The 25419-nt window shown below is 38.6% G+C and overlaps 2 protein-coding genes across 3 annotated transcripts; one reads left to right on the top strand and one right to left on the bottom strand.

Annotated features, from left to right (window-relative positions):
- Nucleotides 1–1275: 1275 nt before the first annotated feature.
- On the bottom strand, nt 1276–15134 carry LOC117293131 (sodium-independent sulfate anion transporter-like). Of its 2 annotated transcripts, none has more exons than XM_033775353.1 (16): nt 15025–15134; nt 12970–13193; nt 12176–12392; nt 11015–11180; nt 10192–10246; nt 9039–9138; nt 8249–8400; nt 7602–7674; nt 6792–6842; nt 6208–6268; nt 5502–5698; nt 4720–4913; nt 4222–4389; nt 3568–3633; nt 1893–1989; nt 1276–1484 (listed from the first exon to the last, which is right to left on the bottom strand). In XM_033775353.1, exons 2-16 carry the CDS (start codon nt 13168–13170, stop codon nt 1480–1482), a joined length of 1803 nt encoding a protein of 600 aa, XP_033631244.1. In that variant the 5' UTR covers nt 13171–13193; nt 15025–15134; the 3' UTR covers nt 1276–1479. The 2 variants fall into 2 exon arrangements, with proteins under 2 accessions (XP_033631244.1, XP_033631243.1); XM_033775352.1 differs by having other exon boundaries at nt 12970–13190.
- LOC117293132 (GATOR complex protein NPRL3-like) lies at nt 14901–25410 on the top strand. Its single transcript, XM_033775354.1, has 14 exons — nt 14901–15058; nt 15714–15807; nt 16162–16294; nt 16904–16975; nt 17537–17690; nt 18117–18192; nt 18668–18773; nt 19363–19554; nt 20225–20331; nt 20778–20898; nt 21224–21283; nt 22056–22197; nt 22748–22934; nt 23781–25410. The coding sequence occupies exons 1-14, from the start codon at nt 14941–14943 to the stop codon at nt 23941–23943; spliced, it is 1725 nt and encodes a 574-aa protein (XP_033631245.1). The 5' UTR covers nt 14901–14940; the 3' UTR covers nt 23944–25410.
- The last annotated feature ends 9 nt before the right edge of the window (nt 25411–25419 follow it).

The following is a 25419-nucleotide window of genomic DNA, read 5'->3' as shown; positions in this document are numbered from 1 at the left end:
AAGAAAAAACTTGTGAAATTGCATTTTCAATCTTACACAAAAAATATTTATTGAATTTCCATCTGGTACAAATAGTACAAAACCTGTAGAAATACATCTTAAACTTATTAATACTGAAAAATAATATAAAAAAAGGTTATTTGTTCATGTTTTTCGTGATTAAATAATTTTTATAAATTAACAACCCCTTAGCCTTAAATTTTCTAAAAAGAGGCAAGAAAGAAATAGCTCCTTGTTACGACCAAACCCTCCAGATTTCTATTTGCAATTATGAAAGATACTGTAAACTTCGGGAGAGAAGTTCTTTCAATAGAAAGATTAGACTATTATCCATATTCCAAATTTTCACTTCTTTAAAAACAATCAATCATCTCACCTGAAGAAAAATTTGCTCAAAAAGTAGCTGCGAGTGACATTGGAATGGTGCAAAGGGGCAAAACACATTGATATTTTGATCCAACAAAGAATTCATGATTCAATTTGAATTGTCATAAATCATGTTTCAATAATTTACTTTACCAGTGCTTGGATAAATAATTTAAAATACCATATTACCCATTGTTACTTTTGATCTGATAAATGTTTCAGAAGGAAAGACTCCATTTTGCAAGGCAGAAAATGATGAATAGAGGTGATTATAACACACCTATTGCTTCTTCTGTATTCTGGTTGGATGAAACACAGTCACGTGGGATGAACTTATATAGGCTAGTGATCACGCGTGCGTGTATTGCGGGAACAGTACCAGAGCGGGCAATAGTCTTTGAATATAGTGCCCGCGGTAACAGCGCCCTCTCTTGTCTTGAACCGTGAACAACAACTACAAAGTTCATTTTCTGTTCTTATTTGACATTTAAGACCGAGCTGTGTTATAAAACACATGCTGACTGGCATAATTCTGTAACTAGTGTACGTCTATTCCCCCTAGCCACATGTTTTTGTATATCTCCTAGGACAAGTCCTAAGCTATGAAAGCAGTGTGGATTTGAACCGTTGTGAAATTTTATGAAGTCAAGTAGGATTGGAATCATGTCACTTTTGGCAAAGACCATAGCTTGAAAGTGTGAAAAGACCTAATGTTTATTATTATACACTGCATGCACAGATCCATGTCTGGCTTTTCCATTTCACTGGACCTCACCTCCTGAAATGGAATAATAGTCCAGGGCTTGATTTCACAAAGCATCAAAATCCATCGTAAGACAAATTGTCAGTATTACCATGGTGATTTGTATTGTGACATCACACTTTACTAAGCAACTTTGATTGATTTGCAGTTCAGATCAATCTTAGCTCTTTGTGAAATCGGCCCATGATTATGCATCCAACGTTTGTTTTATTTTGAATGCAGCAACGAGCACTCTATACGCTAGAGGCAGGAACAGCATTTATGGACTGTGGCTAGGCAGGCAAAGGTTTAGAGATGGTGTACGAAGGGCAGAAGCGATCAATGGCAGAAAGTCAGGGCAGTAGATGCTCTTAAACTGTAAAAACAAAAGACAATAAAAATAATGTTTATGAGAAAACAACAAAAGCATGACATGGCATAAAAACATTTGTAAGAGAGTTATTGACTATTTGACCCTAGCAGAGTCTATCTTAAAGGCTAAAATATTTGTGTTAAAGTTATACATTTCTTGTTTTGCATCATTGGCGTACAACCTGGGAGGTGGGGGACGGGAGAATGCTCGGCAAAATTCAGGCCAAACAGTGGGGGAAATTTGGGAACAGAAAGAAGAGGAAAAAGGACCCCAAAAGCAAACAGACCATGTTAGAAACCGTTTTTTTTTTTTTTTGCTTTTTTTTATTTGAGGCGAATCAACCCGGGCCCTCTGCCCGCCATAAATTAAAAGTCTCTACTAAAGCCTATGATTTGCATCTTTCACTCTTACCTTGTTTTTCCTCAATTTTTTCTAGGGCGTCTTTTACGGTGCTATATATAGACATGCTGTCTATGTCGGCTTTCAGAAGAAGCGCTGTAATGTTTGGCTGAAAGAGTGTATGGAAAAATAAATGAATATTGCTATGACTAGAGCAAGCTAGTCAAAACGTTGAGACCAATTTCAAGAACTGACTCCGCGGTAGTGCAGTTAATTACGATCGTATATTAAAAGTAGTTAGTCCCAGCCAATTTTCTATACCTTCCGCCCGGGTAGTAGTTAAAAAGCAGGACAGTTCTTTTCAGAACTGAGAAGTCTCCCAAACATCCGATAAATCTACTCCATGGTAGTAGAATAAAGAAAGACAGTTCTCTAAAGCCATGTTTGCATTGGACTTAATTTGGGTAAACCAACCGAGCCAATGGGTAACTTACCCATTTTAAGTCCAATGCGAACAGCCCAGGAAGTTTTCCTCCCAGGTAAATTACCCGACCCGCATGGGTAGTTTAACCGAGCCAAAGGTGCCCGGTTAAATTGACCAGGTTAGTTTAACCGAGCCGAAAAGTCCAATGCGAACGCGATCAGGGTAAAAGCCGTCCCGGTAAAAAGCCACATCCGATCCCCGAGCTACCTGCAGCGCCACGTGATTGTGTGATGGCATATCGTACATCGTGCATTGTGTACACGGACGGAAGCTCGGTTGCACTCAATGCAAACTCGCTGTCATGCACCCCTGTCAAAGGTCACTGCGTTTTTCTGAAGTTAGACGATATGTGTTTTACTGATCGTGTCGGTTAGTTTACCCACGTCAATAATCCAAGTGCGGACGCTGGTAAGTTTCCCCTTTTGGAATGTTAACCACTGTCTAAACGTTAGTCCAATGCGAACACGGCTTTAGAACAAACTCTACCTGGCAAGTAAATACACACATGGTGTTACAACAAACCAAATATTTATTAAATTAATATTATAAAAAGATTGCTCATGGCTGCACTGGCCCTGAGTGATTGTTTAAAAACTGTTGGGAAGGTGGATGAAATGTAAAATGTTCAATTTTGTTAAAAGCACGGTGAATTTTTTAGAGAGACACGTAAAAAATCGACCCCCCTGCTTGTTTTCCAGTAGATAAGATAAGAATAAGAAAATACAAGATGAGATAAGAACTTTATTATCCCACACTAGGGAAATTAAAGATAGCGATCGTAGTCTCGGTTTGTCAACAATGTAACTCATGCACCGTGATTGTCTCCCATATTTTTTTAATCAACCAATTTCAAACACACTGTTGGTTAACGGTTGGTTAAAAACCTTGTCCAGTACTAAGTTTGTCAAGGTCCCGTATAGAATGTCAGTGTTTCTTGTTTCAAATTCATTTTGTTGGTTTTCTTTGTGAACCACTTTAATCGGAACCTTGGCTTGTACTCTGGCTTTGGGTCAGCCATCCGTTATGGAGCAGTGTGTACATTTATGTTGGTGTTTCATGTATAAGATGGTACCCAGAGACGGAGCCTTATAAAGCTGAGGTTTGGAAAAAGTCTTGGAACACTCGCCCATCAGGCTTTCCTTGTCATGCACCCTGTATCCAATAACAATCAAGAGCACAAATTCTAACTATATGCAAAAAGGGGAAAAAGTAAAATTTTGCATTAACGTTCCTCATTTCCCTCAAAAGTAAAAAAAATCTTACCTTTGAGCAAGCAAAGAAGAGTTCAACATCGGCCTTTTTAAAGTCATTCGCAGCATCATGAAAACCCTGATATCAGAATTAAATTTGAGAACATCTTGTCAGAGCAAGAAGTATCTTCCAGAAAAGCATTAAAAAAATTGAGATGCAATGTTTTTGCACGGACTATTTTCATAAAGATAAATAATCATTGAAAACATTTTTGCACGGACATAGTCATATGAGATATATCGTGTGTTTTTTTTATATACAACATCATTACAAAAAGTTTCTGCATGAACACTCTCATGTGAGACACAACATCATTACAAAACTGACATACAACCTTAATTCAAACTTAAGTCTTCCTGCTGAAAAAAACAATAACATTTACTTTCTTCAGATAATAAGAATCATATTCTTTGATCTATTTGTCTCCAACTGAGTTACTAAAAGCTCCTTGAAGTAAATAGCTCCAGAGGTGGAATGCCATGATTTCAGCATTCTTCCATCAATTTTGGTCTTGTTTTCAGACCTTCTTGAGTCTTCCTTTTGTCCTTAAAATTATATAAAGGTACAAGACCATTTCCCCTTCCAGCCTCGATATGATTACACAGGAATGAATAGGGAAAAAAACACTACTGCTGCACCATGATAATGGTCTGGAATCCAGCCTACCTCAATGACAGTAAAGTCCAATTCAGACACGAAGCTGAGATCTAAGATAACCGGTCTAGCGTAGTCCTTCTTCTGCATGTGTTCACTGAGTGTATCAAAGATATACTCAGCGGCTGGGTAATGAATGCTACGATCGACTTGGATAATCACCGCTGAGTTGGATCGTATCTGGGGAAACAAAAGTATCAATTAATAATCATAATATTAATAATAATACGCCATGGTGACCGACCTGAGCGCTATATATAAAGAAGCTACTATTGATAACATTTGTAAAGCCCTTTTACTAAGGTTGCAAAGCGCCCAGAGAAAGACAAGGACAAAACAACATTAATGGGAATGAAATCAAAAACTAAGAGGGAAACCACGACCAGGCTGTTGACAGAGGAATGTTATTGGCCCAATGACCAGGGCACGAATGTAAAGCCCATCGATACGTATTGTGAAATGCCCTATGTAAGAAGTAGTTACTATTGTTATTATTATTATTATTATTACCTGAATTTGAGAAGTTGAATGCATATCTTGAGTCATCTGTTCCGAAGTTAGTGGCTCCACCACCTTGATGCCGGGTCTTGCCATCGAATACATTAAGATGAATAAATCCAACACCATGCCAACTCCGGTTCCATAAGCAACGCCTATAAACATTGATGAGATGCAGGTTGCAAAGAATCCCAACAGCTCAATCTCTGCAATAATAACAATAAATAAATATATGGTTTTCTAGGCCAGTTTGAGTCAACAATAATCCATGCATGTTAAGCATCATTTAGCAACAGAGTCCAGCTTTCTCCTGCAGACGATAAGAGCATACTGATCGAAACAACGAGTTGTCAACCACAGATTCTTTTCAGAATAAACACTTCACAACCCAACCACAAAAGATTTTTCCAGGGAAAACCCAAGCAGTCAAAACTTAATCCAAAAAGTGCCCTCCCGACATGATTCAAACCAGGGTACTAGAGGTGGAAGGAGAGGAAAGATATTGTCAGAAAATTTAGATTCGTATTAATTCTTATAAGATCTTACTATTTTGCTTATAAGTACTTTTAAGAATCTTATAAGAATGCTCTCAGAATTTTGAAAGATTCTTATAAGATTCTTGTACAATTCTTATAAGATTCTTATAAGTACCTTATAAGATTCTTATAAGTTCCTTATAAGTTCCTTATAAGATTCTTATAAGTTTCTTATAAGATTTTCATACAATTTTTAGGAGTATTTTGTACTACACCAACCCCATGACCTGATCTATAAACAAAACACCCATGACTTACTTCTTAACCTCCAGAGAGCGATAACGATTTTATAGTTGACCATCTTGAGCACTGCAACAATGATGATAGCAGCCAGGGCTGCCTTAGGAATGTAGTAGAACCCTGGTGTTAGGAAGCTCAGAGCCAGGATGACCACTGCACCGGTGATGACTCCAGCTCCGGGAGTCCGGACTCCAGACTGGGAGTTGATGGCCGTCCTGTAAAAGTCACAAACAAGATGGTTTATAATAATAGTTATAATTGATATATAATGCGTACCTCTCAAGAAAACAAATCAAGGCGCAAAATGAAAACAATACACAAAATGAAAATGAAAAAAATATATATATATTAGTTCCAAGTTTGCATGAATACACCCATTTTCCCATTAGTAAACTATTTGCACCGCTACAAGCCTTATGGTTTTCTAGATGGCCCTCCGCTCAATATATATTATTTTCATCAACACCAATGTTTTATGACTTGTTGTTTACTTGAGTGGAAATTTATAAACAACCAACAATATTGTAAACATGTAGTTAAACTAAAACGAATGTAAGTCTATGTAAACCAACAAGTGTGTCTTCAGTTCCCTTTTGAGTGATGTTCTTGATCTTGGTTCTATCAACAAGTTGGATCTTATAAACCTCTATCTTATGGAATCTAGAACTGTTGTGACAAAGCTTTCCCTATTACAATTGAAGCAGACATGTCCCTTGCACATTACCTGGAGAAGCTACCAGTAACTGGGTATGCAGATAAAAACGAACCTGCTATATTGCACACACCTGGTAAAAACAAACCAACCCAAAACAAGCAAATTAATACAAAGGCAATAAATTATGCTTAACTTAAGCTTTCAAAAACTTTTAAAATCACATTTTCAATCGTCTAAGCCCCCCCCCCAAAAAAAGGGCAAGGCAACATAAATCCGCTGTTGATAGTATAAAACAACATGAGAAACGGCTCCCTCTGAAGTAACATACTTTTTGAGAAAGAAGTAATCTTCCGAGAATTTGATTTTTTTAGGTTCCCGAAATCAAGCATCTGAAATCACACAACCTCGTATGACAAGGGTGTTTATTCTTCCATTATTATCTCGCAAATTCGACAACCAAATTTTCACACGTTTGTTATTTTTTGCATATGTTGAGATACACCAAGTGAGAAGACTAGTCTTTGACTTTTACCAATAGTGTCCAGTGACTTTAAGATGAAAATAGGCATGACTTGAGCAAGTTTTAATTCAAAAGTTGTCCATTGGTAGCTGGATAACTGGAAGGAAACATGTTCAGTTCGGACTGTACCTACCTAATGCGATGAATTCCTGATTAGCATCAATTCTATACTCATTCTGCCGGGCTGTCAAATGAAGAAAAAGAAATTTCAAATTAGTTGGAAGACTCTGGAAGTAAATTCTTGGATAAAATATACAGCTGGTTTGAAATTGAATCTTATTATTTTGCAGCCAGCACTCTCAGAGATGCAACTTTTTTTTTATTGGACAGAGTTCAAAGATTACATAATAGTGCAGCTCGTTTAATATGTTCCACACCTTTGAGAGAACATATTACCCCATCACTTAGGAAACTTCATTGGCTACCGACAAGAGAACAGATTCAACCCTCAACATTTTCTTCAGTCCACAATTGACATAACTCACTTGAATATGTTTACAATAAGTGTGACCTTAAATGTACATTTATGGGACTTTCTACCAGGCAACTACACTGGTAATACGGGAGAGTTTACATTTTATTTCAAAATTTCCACAAAAATTCAAGAGTTATAAAAGTTTATGCCCCCTTTCATCATATAAACAAATGATAAAAATTAGGCAATGCAATCTCCATTATGTTTTCTTCCGTTGGGCTCTGTACAAATTGTGCCTAGTCCAGGCTTGGTGGGTCTTTTGTGAACATGTGATGTCACTGGTCACAAAGTATATAAATTTTAATTGCCATGTTAGTTCCCTGAACCCACTATCATTCTCCAATACCAATTCCCATAACACTAAAAGGAACCAGACTATTTCTCTTCCAGACTCATTTTGGTAACATTGGTTTGAATGAAAGAAAAAACAAGATGGCTGAACCGAGGTCAATTGAAAAGTATTCTTACCGAATGCTTTTCCGATTGCTATGGTTTCTAGGAAGCCAATCAGTGGAACCATCGCTATTCCTAAGCCAATCACCTGCGAAGAATCAACCAATCAAGGAGTTAGTTGGTAAGACGACTTTCACAAATTATGTGAGCCATTCTTATTTTTGGCAACAATTCCATGCAAGTCTGTGTAGACTAATCTTTCAAAACCTGCACCAGTTTTGTTTAGGGGAATTCAGCTTAGTGAAAATTTAAACAAATACATTTAATTTAAGAATCCACTAGTTTTGGTTTTTAAATATTGAATGGTTGTATAATACAACATATCAGTCAAGAACAAATGGACCAGATATTTAATGTCAAAGATCTCCACCATCATAAGTTTCTAATGGTTTTTCCTGGCTTAAAAAACCCAAGTTTTTAGTTTAATCAAACAAATATTTTGTTTAATGAGGAATGAAATTGACAATCTTGGTCGGCTGTGTGTTTTTTCTTCTTCCTGTTTTTGTTATTTATATGTTCGTAACTTGTGAGAACCTTCCGCTTATGGTTCCTGTACAGAACCATTCCGATATTAAGTCAACTCAGAGATGGTGATAATATTATCATCGTTTACCACGAAGAGAAAAAAAACACATGATAACGCTGTTATCATACAAACATACACTGAATAGATCCGGCTTGCTAAAATCTGGAGGTTGAAATGGCGGCAATCCTTCCTTGACGTTTCCAGTCACTGAAATCTTATCTCCTAATCCCTGAGTCTCTAGCGCAAACGCAATGAGCGATGTGACGAGGACAACGATGGCGTTACGACCTAGATACCAAAAACAAAAGAAGATTCTATCCGTGAAAAAATTAGTATGGGTATGTCCTCGTACTACTGTGAGAAAAAACTGCTGTGCGACCAACAGGTGGCCCATATCTTCTGCCATTCCAAGGCTCACTCCTGTAAAACACACATTCCTACAGGCCTGTATGCTTCGTTTTTGAAAGGGCAAGGGCACCAAGGCGTTTTCTCTTTGGCAAAGGGCACCCTATGAGGAAATTGTAAATTTCTACTGGAGCATTTCAAGGGCACCAAGGCAATGGCAAGGGGCAACGGAGGCAATCGCCTCCGTTGCCTCCGTGAAGTATCAGGCCTGCAGCTAGGCTGTGACCTCAAGATCCCTCAGTACACTGACTTGTTGACCATTACATCTTCCAAACTTATTCTAGGTTATATCTCTGTGTTATCAAATCTAAAATCAAGAGTTCCCGCGCCACCAAAATCCTCTAAAATATCCCAACGTTTACTCTTCCTACTGTATTTGTTCACAAAAACAAAGCAGGGAGACCACCAACTTAGGGCTAGATAGCTCACTTAGAAGAGGGTAGTCAAATTAATACGCAAGTCGTTGGTTCAAATTTTACTTTGTTCAACCCCAAATCCAAAATAGTTAGTATAATAACCACCTGTTGCTATGAGCCATAAGAACTTCCATGTACACAGCTGCCAGGTGGGTGGTGTGTAGGAATCATCTTCTTCCCATCTCGTTGCACGACCTTTTAACCACTGTTAGCAAACCACAAACAACCCATCAATCAGTAGTAAAAAAAAGAGTGGAATGACATAATATTTATTTAGTTATTTCTTGTCTCTTATTTCTGTGGGGTGCCATGGTTGAGCTGTTTAGGGCATCAAATTCAAATTCTGGTGGTTAAAGTTATTGGGGTTCGAATCCTGATCATGACATTTGTGTCCTTAGCAAGATGCTTTACTTTAATTGCTTCTCTCCACCCAGGGGTGTACATGGGTACCTGCGATGGCAGATGTTGCTAATATTGTGTTTGTAAAAGCTTTTTGAGCGCCACGGCAGCCAGGGGCTGTATTGGGCCTACTCCCCAGGAAGCTGAGAATGATTAAAGCAGTGGACACTATTGGTAGTTGTCAAAGACCAGTCTTCTTACTTGCTGTATCTCAACATATGCATAATCCAACCTGTGAAAATTTGAGCTCAATCGGTCGTCGAAGTTGCAAGAAAATAATGAAATAAAAAAACACCCTTGTCACACAATAGTGTGTGCTTTCAGATGCTTGATTTCGTGACCTCAAACTCTAAACCTGAGGTCTCGAAACCAAATCCTTGGAAAATTATTTCTTTCTCGAAAACTACATTACTTCAGAGGGAGCCACTTCTCACAATGTTTTATACTATCAACCTCTCCCCATTACTCGTAATCAAGTAAGATTTTATGATACCAATTATTTTGAGTAATTACCAATAGTGTCCACTGCCTTTAAAGGAATGTTATTGGCCCAATGACCAGGGCAGCGATACGGTTGTTGTAAAAGGCACTTAATAAGAACTAGTCTAGTTAGTCCAGATTGTAGGATGGAGGGAAACATGCAACAGGCAAGTTCCAAAGAGCTGCAGTACTTGGCTAAAGCTGTTGGAATAGCTCTTTGTTCTACATCTCACCAAAGCAGGAGAAGGGTGAGGGTGTATGGGTGAGAAGAATGCAGCAGAAGAACCAGGTCAGACACACTAATGGCACATTTCATATCAGTATAAAACATTGCATCGATTTTGAATGCAAGAAAAACAAGATGGTTGCCCCTTCTCACCTGAAAAATCAGCAGAATGACCATACTCCCTAAGCCAATGATAACATCCCAAGGACTGAAAACAAAGTTGGAAACAACTGGTTACAAAAATATGTTTTAGATTTTTATGTTGCAATGTTCTTGATACAAAAGAAGTATGGATTTTATAATTTTTGTATTTATTTTTAAATTTGTTTTTTATGTCGCCAGACACACAAGGCCGGAAGGCCACTTCAAGGTGTGGGCTACAATTATTTTATTCCAGAGGCCGTTGCCACCTACTCCTAGGGCTGAAACAGGGTTACCCCCTTAACAGTCCATACGGATGTTAGCTTGGTTATCGTCAGGCCGGTAGAGCAGAAAGCACTACCTCCCCAATTTTACGTAGCAAGTGTCACAACCGGGACTCGAACCCACACTCTGCTGATCAAACACCAGAGATTGAATCCGGTGGTCTTAACCGCTCAGCCATGACACACCACGCCATAATAATAATAATAATGCGGAATTTGCTAAAGAGCCCTTTCCCATGGATACAAAGTGCAATATCAATAATATTAATATCACCAACATTTATATATACATAAGCAACTCTATGAAATCAGCCCCGAGTTATACATTATCAAGTCTCTGAGATGGCAAGTTTGACTCTGTCAAGAAAATTCGAAGGTACCGGGACATCAGTGAAAAATCCTAAAATCAGGACAAATCCTAACCAATCACATGCCTGATAAGTAAAAGGGCCATTTTTTATCAGCCCTGCCGTAAAAAAGTCTGAATTTGGGCCAAAAAGATCAACCTTAAAATATAAATCTCACAAGAGATGTGGCTGTATATAACTTACTTCGTTTCTTTTATATGCTCGAATGTGAGAAGTAAGCCGGTATAAAATGAGTCCGACTCAAACTTAATGCCAAGAACGTGTCTGACTTGTCCGAATGCGATAGTGATGGCAGATATGGAAGTGAAGCCAGCTAAGACACCGGCCGAGATAAAACCAGTTAGAGCTCCTGTAACAATAATGGAAAACACCTGTTAATTTATTTGTTACAAAATGCTGGGTTGAGATTCAATGCGGACAAAAAAGTCTGAAGCTACGATCATAACAAAAGTAAGTAGGTAGTTCGAAATGATGTCAATTCCACCTTTTGGTAACCCCTGGAGTTATAGGTTCAAAGGAGCTTCTGTGGGCAATATCCTCAGCCAGCAGCAGAGAAGAAGATCAAAAAGTAAGATTTCTTTCAATCTGAACAAAACAAAAAAAATTTTTTTTCACCAGACAGACATACAACAAGTCTGACATCAGATAAAAGTCTGAAATTTCTCATGCCTGAAAATGGAAAAGGGGGGACGTCTGCTATGTGAACTAGAAACAATGGAGTAAATCTCTCCTATTCTTTGTTTATCACTACAGCTTGGAAGCCTGAGAAGGAAACCTGAAAACAAAGGTCCTTGCTATGAGGCAGAAATACCAATGCCAGAGGATAAACTTTCATAATAATCCAAAGCAAATCTGTAATCAGAGCTTCCAATGAATCAGAAACACAGAGATAAACCCACCTACCGCTTCCATAATAGTCACTGTATCGGAAGGAAACCAGGAGTGCGTTTTGGCGACCCCAACCAAAAACTGTTTCGGTTGTTGGTCGTTGGTTCTGCTGTTCAGACTGAACGATAACCGAGTTGTTTGTGAGCTCGGTTACCGTTTTGGTTATGACGTCAGAAACAGTTTTTGGTTGGGGGTCGCCAAAACACACTCCTGTAACCACTGCTTCACATCAACCAGAAACACCAGGATAAACCACCTACTCTACTATAATAGTCACTGTTAAGTTCAGAAGTTTGAGGAAACCCATAATGAGTGCCTTCTGTGAACAAGTAATGCAACATTTAAAAAAAAAAAACTTTCCACAATAGTTCTCTGGGTTCACACATTGGTCTTTAAACATGAAAAAGTACCAAGCCCTGTATAAATACCACAGCAAAACCATTTTTCCATACTCACCTAAATGAAGAACACCAAGTATGAACTGAACTATTCCAGAGAGAAAGGCTAAGGCGATAGCATAGACAGGGTCATGGAGTAAGGGATTCAAGGGGTCCTTTTTGCCGAAGCTAGCCACAAGGAGAGACATGATGGCGGTGGGTCCAACACTGATGTCTTTACAGGTGCCAAGAAAACAGTAGACAAAACAGCCAATGTACGCCGAGTAGAGACCGTACTGTAGAAACAGATCAAGATGGTTTTATACTTTATAAGTAAATGTAAGGTTATTTAATTGCAATTCAACTGACCAATCACCCTCCCCTGCAAAATTATATGTCTTCATTATTCACAGATATACAGAGAAAATGGAAGAAGCTTTACCAACCAAAAGGACCTATGATATCAAAGCAAAAAAAGTTAGTCGCCTGTTGTTTCAACCCTCTGTGCTGGGATCAGAAAGTCAGGCCACTCAGTATTTTTTTGCACAAATAAAGACTCGCAACAAACAAAGCCAAGAGTTATAATAATAAGCCATAACACCTTTCACACTGTATCTCTTATCTGCATGGAATATAGTCCTGGGGATGATCAAGGATTTGTTTAATCCCATGGTTACCCCCCAGCGCAATTTACACTGTGACCCTATTCCACAGGGTTCCGGTTGCCGTTTCAATGACACCCAAGGGTATTTACAGCCCCGGAGCAGGGGTGGTCGTTAACCCCGGGAGGCAACCCCAGGAAATAGAGTAGTGTGAAAAGGACTCAAGTCTGTCTAGGCCCCAACCCTTTCCACCCATACCCTTGCATCTTACCTGCACAGGTAACTTGGCTATACTGGCGTAAGCCAGACTCTGAGGTATAACGGTTAGCGCTACAGTGAGACCAGCTATGACATCATGAAGAAGAAACGGCAGTCTGTATCTGGGCAACCATAGACTGATTGGAAAGCGTTTCTTCCAACTCTCTTTACTGCAGTAATTCCGAGCGGCTATCTTCAACCTGATCGCTTCCATCTTGGGCCAGCCAAAACGTACTACTGAAAAAAATAACAACACTATTCAATAGCAGCTAAAACCAGCTATCTTCAACCTGATCGCTTCCATCTTGGGCCAGCCAAAACGTACTACTGAAAAAATAACAACACTATTCAATAGCAGCTAAAACCAGCTATCTTCAACCTGATCGCTTCCATCTTGGGCCAGCCAAAACGTACTACTGAAAAAAATAACAACACTATTTAATAGCAGCTAAAAACAGCTATCTTCAACCTGATCGCTTCCATCTTGGGCCAGCCAAAACGTACTACTGAAAAAAATAACAACACTATTTAATAGCAGCTAAAACCAGCTATCTTCAACCTGATCGCTTCCATCTTGGGCCAGCCAAAACGTACTACTGAAAAAATAACAACACTATTTAATAGCAGCTAAAAACAGCTATCTTCAACCTGATCGCTTCCATCTTGGGCCAGCCAAAACGTACTACTGAAAAAATAACAACACTATTTAATAGCAGCTAAAACCAGCTATCTTCAACCTGATCGCTTCCATCTTGGGCCAGCCAAAACGTACTACTGAAAAAAATAACAACACTATTCAATAGCAGCTAAAACCATAACGTTGAAATCATTTCAAGTATTCTTGAGAAAGAGAGGGGGGAAAGGGAAGTATTCTGATAAATAAAAGAAAAAACAGGGTAATACTATGCAGTATTTTCTCAATCTAAACATTTTTAAATGGAGGGTATACCTTTGGAAATTACTCAAAATATTAATTAATTACCATAAAACCTGGTTAAGAGCTGCACTGGAGAGCTGTCGGTATTATTGATACCCTTTGAAGTAATGTCAATGTACTTTATTTAGACCACAAAAGGAGATAATTTTTTGTCACCCCAAAAAATTAATCTGAGAAAGACTTCAGGCTTTTTTAATTAGTGGATATAAGTTTATGTGTCCTGCCTATGAAATAATTCAAAGGTATCTAACTATTTACTCAAATGAGCTACCTTTTGGTAAAAAATGTGTGAAAAAAATGTGGCAGGATTATGGATATACGGAAAGTTTTCCGGATACGGAAAGTTTTCCGGATACGGAAAGTTTTCCGGATCTGAAAATATTTCCGCAAATGTTCACAGGTTTTTTATTGGAAAAGTTTCCGTATGGCGCCACCACTTTTTCATTCGAAATAAAATAATATAGTATCTAATTTACCTGATTGATATATCCCTTTTTGTCAAAATGAGTGAAAAAGTGGTGGCGCCATACGGAAAGTTATCCTTTTTATTTTATGCATATGTTGGGAATGGGAAACATAAAGTGAGGATAGGCCGAGGATAATTCTGCTGGCACTCATCATCATGATCATATGATCATGGGACCGGGAAGTGGTAGCCAAAACTAAAAAAAATTACATCCTGTCTTTATTATCAATCATGATTCATATTATTATTTTTATGTAGATTGAATCTGGTTGATTGAAGTGTGAACCAGTGTCCACAGCTACTTTTAAATTAAATTTGTTAAAAAGTAACAATCAAAGACATATTTTTTAGGTTTAAAAAGGGGGGAGTGGCACCAAGATTCAAGAAGAAATCCCCCCCCTCCCATCCCATGGCCACACCCACACTTCTTTTTGTTTTTATTTGAAACTAGCTGTCAACGCCGCCTTAGTCGGGTTCCTTGATCCAGGTCGCCAATGTTACGTATGTAAACGGAGAATACTAAGTTTAGGTACCAGGCAAGGTAAGTGGTGGAAATTTAGCAAAGTTTCATCGCCCTTAAAATGTCTGGAAGATCGGTTCCCCTAAGCGTTATATTAGTCTCTGCAGGGTCTAAAGGAAATCGATTATTATTCAGGTATCCTTACCAAGAAGAATCAGAGAAAGAAGTTGTGCAGAAGAGTAAGTATGGCGGTCTTTAGTCAAGTAAATAAAACAGCGGCGGTCCTCCTGTCGGTGTCACATGATTTTAGCACATGATGAGTGTCTGGGAACTTGCATGGCGTGTTTTGAACAGGTGGTGGCGCCCTCGCTATGTTGTGAATTTTGTGTTTTTATGTTTTTTAATTTTTTATTACTAATTACAGGTAGTGGGGGGGGGGGGGGGGTATTTGTTGGTTCCTTTTTTAAAACTTTGTTACCCATACCTTTCATATGATTCAGTAACCAGATTTGCCTGGGGTAACTTTCCGTATGGCGCCACCACTTTTTCACTCATTTTTACTAAGTAAACTAAAAGGGATATCTCATTGAGGTAAATTAGATACTATTTTATTTCATATCGAATGAAAAAGTGGTGGCGCCATACGGAAACTTTTCCAGATGTAGTACTGTTCTATATGTACTCTGCTGAATAACGACAGACATCCAACACAGACATCCAACCTACACATTGTTCGCTTGAAAACTCTTATTGAGAAGGATTGATCGCTGGATTTCTGAAACTTTCTGGTAGCAATTATTGTATGAGCCCACAAAATGTGCATCTGCGAAGGAGAGTTATTCCAACAATTATCAAAATTAAGACGTTTTTATTTTGCTTATATTTGTTTTGCAGACAGAAAGCATAATGTGTTTGCCCAGCAGGTGCCAGAGGACAATCCTAATGACTGTAGACCAACGTCGAGTATCAAACATGGGAAGTTGGTCGGGTATGTTCAGACTGTGCAAATTTTCATTTTTAAAATGGGTTGACACATTTGTTGCTTCTGACAGTAATGTTTCTGAAATTTAAATTTCGGGGGATAAAAACTGATATTTTCCATATAACCACATTACTGAAATGATTCGAAAAATGCTTCGAAAGCTGAGCACTACTAAGGTTTAATTACCATTAATTTTTAGATTGATTACCAAGCCTATACCTTCCCTGTACTCAGTTTCACAAGTGCTAATAAAGCACTTCCTCGACACACAGTCACATTTGTAACTAGTCATTGTCATGGTGGGACAAATAATTTGTTATGAAAAACTTGTTTAAATTACTTGTTGTTTCCATTTGACAGTTACTCTGATGAAATCTTGGCTCACATATTGACCACTGGGACCGGCCTGTGTGACCATCGCTTTGAACTGACCATCGATGATGTCAAATTTGTTGGTCATCCAACTCCCATTGTCGCTGGAGGCAGAAAAATTGTAAGAGTCCACCCTTTTGTAGATTTCTTTAACCCTCCTACTGTCTGACCATTCAATATCATCCACTGTGGTTTTGAATGATAGGTAAACTATGCCACTCTGTAATATGACATCATGTGGTAAATGCATCCACACAAGAAAACACAGTCAACCCTCCTACTGTTTGACCATTCAATACCATCCAATGTGGTTTTGAATGATAGATAAACTGTATGCCAGCCTGCAATATGATATCATATAGTAAACGCAGATCTACAAAGTACACACATGTACACAGTTAGTTCTGTGCACTTGCTCAACTATATTCAACCAATATAATCAAATGGTTTCAAGTGGTGGGTCAACTCATTGACAAATCTAAAGTGAGAGGTTCAAAAAACTTGTAACAAAAATGTATGTAGGTGGGAATATTTTGAAAAGAACAGGCGGTGTAACAGCTCTACGTTTCAATCAGTTTGCTCTAACGTCTTCAAATGAAAAGCAGATGAAGTAGCTGCTGAAAGGGACAGGTTGTAGTCCAGTTTTTCACAGTCAACCAAAAAGTAACAAACACTATTTAAGTTTTGAATTAATTTTCTAAAATAAGTTTTACTTGTTTTTGTTTGGCAGAAGGGACAGGATGGCTCATCGAGACGAGAGGGTCGGACTATGGCCATGTTTAATGTGGTCTTTGTACTTCATGTAAGTACCTTGGACCAATTTTCAAAGAGTGGCTTAAGCGAACAATATAGTGTTTAACAAGGTTCGGGAAAAACAAACTGGAAACCAACCACAAATAGTAAATTACAACATGCTATTGTTCCTACTTAAAGGCACTGGACATTTGGTAATTACTCAAAATAATTGTTAGCTTAAAATCTTACTTGTTAATGAGCAACGGAGAGTTAAACAGATGGATAGTATAACACATTGTGAGAAACGGCTCCCTCTGGAGTAACATAGTTTTTGAGAAAGATGTAATTTCTCACTTAAATATTAAAAGACTTCAGGCCTGAAGCCTTTTTTATGCAAGTGAAAGCACACAAATTTGCGCAACAAGCGGTTTTCAATGCATATGTTGGGATACCTCAAATGAGAATAATGGTCAACCCTGCATTACATCAAGAAGTATTAAAAGCAAGGGATAAAAAGTACTGACAAATTACATACTACTTGACTGTGCAGTTGAATGGTTTGAAATGATTCTGACAAAAGATTTGTAAAAGTAAAAAGTGATCATTAATACTGATAATTTGATTGCAGGCAAGCGCCGATCCCTCCGTCGTTGGCTGCTATCATGATCTCAGCAAACGTCTGGTCGTGGCCCTGAAGCACGAAGAGAGACGATGCGGATATCTCAGCCATCAAGCAGTTATAATGATGTCCGCTCATGATGAGGTGGCTGCTATGCCCGAAGGTTGGATTGTTGTTTAGTTACTTCCTCTTGATCTCTTCTTATTTCTTCTTTATAATAATATTAAAGACTTGTAATGTGCACATATCCACCCTGCTGGGTGTTCAAGGAGCAGTAAAACCAAAACAAAACGAAAGAAAACAGACACAACTAAATTAGTCCTTGAAAACCTGGGACATAAGATTCATTGTGAGAAGCGATTTGAATTTTGTGGTACAAAGACAAGATCTGTGGTAGAGAGTTCCAGATTCGTCGCACACAGCTGAAGAAAAAAGACCTGTCACCCCAGGAGTGTTGAGACTTGGGTTCAATGAGGAAAAGCATGGAACTTGATCAAAATTCCTTGGGATAACTAGCATAAGTGTACACATGTGTGCTTTTATAGTCAGGGAACATGACAACATGTTGTTTTTTTCATGTTGTCCCAAGATGCTGAAGAATCTCCATTCTACATTATGCTGATGAAGAGCAAGCTTTGTACAGATCTCAGAGAAGTTTTCATGGGGTAAGTGGAATAATGTTGCAACAGTGCAAAAACACTGTACAGCAAGTTTGTAAAAATAATTTGTCTCACACTGAGGGTGCTGCTGGAAAGAATAAGCAGAGAGAAGAAAAGGAAGGAAGTTTTAGTTTGAGCATGTTGGAGTAGGAAAACCCCAGAGAGTTATTCCAGGAGAACCCTACGTAGTCAAGTAGGGTTCTCAAAAAACCCAATCCTCAGCGGGATTTGGCTGGGTCGCCTAGAGGTAGAAAATGGGGAAAGAAACCACTTTCATCGCAGTCTGTTAGTGACTGAAAACCCAATCCACATAGTGGCTTGGCGGGATTTGAACCGGGGTCCTAGAGGTAGAAGGTGAGGCAAGAAACCAATACAACAACCCCAACTGCACAGAAATGAAAAGATTTGAAAAACTTCCCCCATGTACAGGACGAACCTTGACCGTTCTATAAATGTTACAAGTTTATTTTTTCATCGGAAGGTTATGCGAAAAAGGAGTATGTCATGTCTTTATCAACCACTGGATTGAAGTCAGTTTTTGTCTCCCGCACAAAGTACACAATGTGGATCAAATGTTTACCATTGAGGTAAGAATGATAATAAAAACACTATTGGAGTCTAAAGCCTGGTTCATACTTTCTGCGAATGAGAAGCGAGTTTTGACGTCACAGCTCTGTTTTCGCTGCAATGATTCGCAGAAGTCAAGCACTGAGTCAAGCGAATATGTGACCTCAAAATTTGCAACCGCAGGAAGTATAAACTAGGCTTTATACAGGTGCTTACGGCGCTTGAACAAAGATAGACTCTTTTTAAGACAGGTTTTAAAGTTCGTGAATTATGAGACTCATTTATGTAGCCCTACGGTGCACTAAGGTGCAGCAGTGCATTTAGCAGCCCCTACCAGCAAATTCTAAGTGAACCCCCTCTCTTTATGATAAGTGCACTGTGTTCTTTTATTTGCATTACACATTACGAGGGACCTCCAGCTTAACATCCCATCTGAAGGACGAAGCATAATGATTATATGCCTTGGTTAAGGACCCAAGTGTCAAGACGGGGACTTGAACCCACCTAAACAAGAAATAAGGATGCTGTTATGCAATCCCTTTAAATTGGAGTGGAATTATCCAAAATGCCAAACATCTATGAATTGAATTGTCGTTCATTCTTGAGCAGCCAAAGATCATTGAGCAGAGCCTCCTTGCGATCCGACCCTACCACGCCATCCTCCTCCTTGAAGATGACAAAGAACTCCTCGCCTCCTTGCCTAGGGACTGCTCCCCATCGATTCGCCGTGCCATAACGATGTCTTCCCCCCTCAAGAGCCTTCAGCAACTCAGCCAAGACACAGATCTTGCTCTCTCTCAGGTACAAAGAATTTAAAAACATTTTTATTTTATTTCTTTTTTTATTTTGTCCGATAGGTCAAAAAACACTATGCTTCATTTTTGTTCCCCCAGCATATTAGTAATAATGTTAACAGTCTAAATGGTGTTTGGAGCTTAGCATGGTGTGAAGAATAAGAAGTATCTATAAGAGTATAAATGCTGTTTGAAACATCGAGACCACACTGGCTCTTTTCTGAGCCAACACTCCCTCAAAAGAGATACATACACGGTTGTACCCGCAAGTTTACTATTTATTAATAGTTACTTTTTGTTAACAGTTTAAGTATGTTAAATTTGTCACATGTTATGTTACATTTGTTTATATTTGCCAGTATTGGAATAAATTAGGTGAGAAAAGGTGCAGAATAAAACAGGCATGATATTAATTTTGGTTTTACCATTTTGGAATGTGTTGTTACATTTGATGGAAGAATTCATTTGCAGATTTTGAACAAAAAAGGAAGCTATTTTCAGCCTTTTTTTTGTTTAAACAAATCTAACCAGCGATAACAATAAATGTTTGGCTCTGATTTATATTGAGGCAGGATGTATCAAATGTTCCTTCTATTTACAATGAAGCAAATATCATTCCTTGTTTAGCTGGACTTTAGAATTACATTTTACAAATTTGTTTTTCTTATTTCCCCAAGGTGTTTCAGATCGTAGGTCATCTGGTTTACTGGGGTAAAGCCACCATATTTTACCCCATCTGCGGCAGCAATGTGTACATTCTATCACCAAGAGCTCCCACATCAGTGTAAGAGTTAATTTGTTGTTTCTATTGACTATTGTTTTTGTTCAATATGCATAAACAAACATAAAAAGACAAACAAACGGCAAAATGAGTTTCAAACAGTTAAGAGGTCTTAACTGTTTGAAACTCATTTTGCCCGAGGGTATCAACAACAAAATAAACAGATTACAAATTTGATTTACCCAATCGCCAATACTAGATTTGTTCTTATTTCATATCTAAAGTCAATCATCTATTAAATTCATCTCCACTGAAAGAAAATTTGGAAATTTTGTACCATTGAACCAAAAAAAATTGGACTGATATCTTTTTTCCACAACCACCTTACTTCGAAGTGAAATGATTCTCAAAATGCTTTATACAACTAAAATCTGCTGTACTTCTGACAAAGTAAGTTTTTGTTGCCCTTAATGTCATTGATTACCAAATTTTTACCTTCCCTTTAACAGAACTTCACCCTACCACGAGGAGTTCCACGAGTTGACTGGCGGTGGGAATTTAACGGAGGCACTCTCTGCATTTTCCCAGCCGAATCTTTTCAGCGACGTTGTCAACATCGGAGAAAAACAGGTGACTGAGTGGCTCTGGGTTCCAGTTAGGGTTGGGGATGGGTCGTTGGAGAGCAACTTTATTTCCTTGGAATTGGTGTGGTCTTGTAAAAAGGACTTTTTGTAATTACCTCTCAAAATTTTGCTTCAGGGAATTGCTCTTTATTCTGTTTATTCCAATTGTTTTATTGTTAAGCGCTTAGAAACACTATGTATGATATGCTATATAAATGTTGTATATTACTATTATAACAAAAGGTTTTTATAGCTCAAAGCGCCCTATCGAAAAGCATAGTGCTCCTTGAAGATGTTTTTCGTTTGATGATTGATTCTTTTCACTTTGATAGAACGAGGCAGAGAAGGTGAAGATTCTAATGTGGCTGCTACAGAAGAGGCTCTTAATACAGGTCAGCCATCTTGAAATTATTGTTTCTGTGTTCAAGATGCTAGGTCTGATATCTGATCGATGTGATCCCAAAGCTCTGTTACCAACAAAAAAACTTCTGTACCTAAAACCCTTTGTAAAATCCTTTTAAAGGAACACGTTGCCTTGGATCGGACGAGTTGGTCGTTGAAAAGGGTTTGAAATCAGGTTGTTATAAAATGCAAATGGTTAGATAGATAATTTAAAAGTAGGATATAATGATCCACACGAATTTGACTTGAAATTGCGTGGTTTTCCTTTTACTTTGCGAACTAACACGGTCGGCCATTTATGGGAGTCAAAAATTTGTGTAGATCATTGTATTCTACTTTTACAACATCTTTCTACCCATATGCATTTGATAACAAACGGTTACAAACGCCTTTCAAAGACCAACTCGACCGATCCAAGGCAACGTTTCCTTTAAATAATGGTACTCGGGGAAAAAAGAAAAAGTAAGTTCAGATTAGCATAAAACAAGCTGAAGGTCTCCATTACTGTGTACATTGTGCGCCTGATACATGGTATGTTCAATACGGTCTGCACCCCACAATGAAAATGCAGCTAATCAAAGTGCACCTCACATGCGTTGATATTAGGACTTTCTTCCTTTGAACCTTAGAAGGAGGACAGCGTCATCTTTTCTTTCACACTCAGTTATCTCAAAACCCATTCTTATATACTAATTCAATTGCTTATGCCTCTCTTGTAATTTGTTATGTCCTCCTTCCACGCACTTACCGTCTTGATTTCAGCTCCACACGTATGTCTTCCTCATGATTCCGACTGACCAACCAGTCAAGCTTCTCGATCAGCCAAACAAGGCGTCAGGTTCGTCACCAATGTCTGCAGCCTCACTGGATAAGCTCAGTGCCACAGGGGTGTTAAATATGTCCAGTAAGTTTCCCTACCTTGTGCAGTGGTCTGGCCCCAAATTTATAGAGGCGCTGTTTGAAATTGTTTTTTTAGTCAAAATAAGGCAGGATAGCAGTCACAGATTTTATATATTGAATTACATGTAGTAATGTGGCTGGAAACCATATTCTGTTAAGCATAATTTTGTTTTGCTTAGCTATTTTTGTGCTTTAAGCAGATCAATGAAATTGGGCCCTGGCCAATGTAACAATAAACCATGATGTCAGTGGAATAGGGCATCCTCTATATTGCTCATAAACGGTAATTACTAACAAACAAAATGATAATAATTTTTTATAAGAATAAGGTTACCTGCCAAAATGTGATGTCTTTTGTTCCATAATGTAACTGGTATCCAGCAAATTTTCGAAAATAGTTCAGCAAAATTTTCTGCTTAAGAAGCTTTATGTCGTTTAGTCCAATATCATAAGGCTGTCAAGCAGAAAAATACTGCTTAGCAAACTTCTTTGCTTTACCAAATTTTTTGATATACGATAATAAGTAATTTCTTTTCATCTACTATTTACTCTAGTGGACTCCGACGAGCTGAGCACCAGTCTAGATTCCTACTCTACCCTGTCTCTTGACAACGAGGGACACAGTCACAGCAGACAGAAAGTCATGGACATGCTGAAGGAGAATCTGAATGAGACGGAGCGACACTGCGTCATGAATGTGCCTGCTGCTAGGAACCCAGAGGATCTTAAACTGTTTGCAAGGTGAGGTACCGAGCATGATGATCGTTAATTAATTTGATTGCTTAGTTGAGTCGCCACTACCGTCTCTCAACTACTCAGTTAATCAAGCTGCCACAACTATTACAAAAAATTAATGGTTGCAACTTCCTGCTTGGTGAACCAATTGTGTCACTCACAACTATTCACAACAGCATAATTAACTTACGAAACACAATCAGTGATACAATCCTTCAATCTGTTCAGCATAAATTTTAATATACGCATGTATATAGTTGTGACTATAGTGTCGAAGTCAGACTATTTGAGGCGCGACTAGTTGAGTAGTAAATCTCACTAGTCGCCCAGGCTTAATGATCATCCCCATCTAGGGCTACATGTTAATAGGCTTCAGGCATGAAGCCTTTCTCTGGTATCTGAAAGCACACAATTCTATGCAACAAGGGTATTTTTTTCTTCATTGTTTTGTTTGCAACTTCGATGACCATGTAAGCCCAAATTTTCCTTGATTTATTACTTTATGCATATGTTGGCAATTGCAATAAAAATTTGGCTGGTAACCCTATTCTAGTAAGCGTGTGCATACCTACATTGCTGAAGCAGCTCTATGTAATTGAGCCTTAAGGCCCGGTCCCACTGCAGCGATAACGATAACGATAACGACGCAAAGAGAACGCATTCCATTGGTTGAATGAGCGTGTGCATATTCTGCGTGGAGCAATTCGACCAATAGATCGTGTTTTCTTTGCGTCGTGATCGTTATCGTTTTAGTTATCGCTGCAGTGGGACCGGGCCTTTAGTTGACAAATCTGTGCACTCCATAACTTTATGCTTGGAATTTCTTAATTACTTTGATATTTTTTCTTGCAGACTTTGCCAGTATTTCCGCGGTCGACATCATCTTGAGGAAATCATGTACTATGAGAATGTCAATCGTTCTCAGGTCTACATGCTCCTTGAGAAGTTCAAGCAAGTGTTGGTCATTTGTACACATCAAGATGCTGCTACAGTTGCGTATAAACAGTTCTTATGACAACAGTGAGATGACAAGACCTATGGGTCAATTCTATGTCAGGTACCCTGTATGCAAGAGTGACAATGGAAGTTCTAGTTGACATACCATGGAAAGAAGAACAGATTGGGCTGGATTTCATAAAATGCTATGGTTTATCTAGAGATGAGTTACCATCATCAATCATCGTAGGCTGCTGCTCGTTGACGCAACAACCGTCCACTTCTCCTGGTTGTGTGGCTGGAGCAGTGGTGATTTTGTGTCGCTGTAGGGCAGCCGCAGTTAGTTCAGCTACGCTGAGGCCACACCATCTGGTGAGTCCATCGATCCAGCGGGGTTTTGGTCTTCCAACTGCACGATGGTGTCCAAGTGGGGTTCCATCAAGCACTGCTGCTGCAAGACCACCCTGCCAGACTGCATGACCAAGCATGAGTTACCAATGCATTGATATTAATTTTCAAAAGCAAAATTCTGAACATTTCAATGCTACAATACAAACTGACAATATTATTCACAACTCGTCTGCTAAGTGCTATGAGAACTTTACCTGGGATACCTTCAGGCCTGGAATAGACCGATCCATTAAGCTCCGCCCCATTACATATTGGCCAATCACAATGCAACAAAGGTCCGACACTAAGGTCCGACACTAAGGTCCGACATGCGTGCGCGTATCTTGGCGCGCGCGGCAGAGTCGTGCAGAAAGGCATGGAGAGCCCCATGTGTTCTTGCTCACACGTGCGTCGTAGGCGGAGCCTACTGGATCGGTCTATTACACGGAGGCCATGGCCTCTGTTTCCCTTGTCTTAGCCTTGGTGCCCCTCCAAATGCTTCCCAGAGATTTTTCAATAAAGGTTTGTTGCTCATTTTGCTTCATCATTGCTTAATTTTTACAGCTTGTTTTAGCTGACACAAACTGGTTTTCAAACAGAAGATGTCACAGCAAGCAGGGCAGGTGGTGAAGCTCAAATTTTGTCACTTCAATGGAAGTTAGTTCAAGGCCGACTGTCAAAAATAAACTTGTGTGTAAGGGGCTTCGACTCAATGGTTTGGCAATAAAAAAACTAAGTGATGTTAATTTGAACAACCAAATCACAGACAAAGATTTCATGGTTTAATTAAAACTGCACACACAGGCCATCAAGTATTATACATGTACACGAACATATTCTTGTAAGGTAGTACAGTAAAGCCCAGGTCATACTTCCTGCGAATGCTTTACAAATTTTGACGTAGCAAATTCACAACATATAGTTTGCTTCAGTTGACTTGTGCTCAACTCCTCCAAAACATTCACTGCAAAAAAAAAACACCTGTGACGTCAAAATTCGTTTTACATTGGCATTTGCAGGAAGTGTGCACTGATGGAATCAATTTGCCCAAGTGGTTTATGTTCATCTTATATTTTCTAATAATTATTGCTTATATTATATTGTATATTTTCTGTAAATAAAAATATCAATCTATTTGACTATGAATGAATTTGAATTATGATTA

The sequence above is a fragment of the Asterias rubens genome, chromosome 7, assembly GCF_902459465.1.
Source record: "Asterias rubens chromosome 7, eAstRub1.3, whole genome shotgun sequence".
Lineage (NCBI taxonomy): Eukaryota > Metazoa > Echinodermata > Asteroidea > Forcipulatida > Asteriidae > Asterias > Asterias rubens.
Note: the sequence above shows the minus strand (reverse complement) of the source record. Positions and strands in the feature narration are given on the sequence as shown.

Coding starts and splice junctions, on each gene's coding strand:
- LOC117293132 (XM_033775354.1), top strand. CDS start 14,941: ATGTCTGGAAGATCGGTTCCCCTAAGCGTTATATTAGTCTCTGCAGGG. Junction 16,976..17,536: donor ATGTGGTCTTTGTACTTCAT/GTAAGTACCTTG, acceptor ATTTGATTGCAG/GCAAGCGCCGATCCCTCCGT. Junction 18,774..19,362: donor ATCAAATGTTTACCATTGAG/GTAAGAATGATA, acceptor ATTCTTGAGCAG/CCAAAGATCATTGAGCAGAG.
- LOC117293131 (XM_033775353.1), bottom strand. CDS start 13,170: ATGGAAGCGATCAGGTTGAAGATAGCCGCTCGGAATTACTGCAGTAAA. Junction 11,181..12,175: donor ACTTGGTGTTCTTCATTTAG/GTGAGTATGGAA, acceptor TTATTGTTACAG/GAGCTCTAACTGGTTTTATC. Junction 1,990..3,567: donor TCTTCTTTGCTTGCTCAAAG/GTAAGATTTTTT, acceptor ACACTCTTTCAG/CCAAACATTACAGCGCTTCT.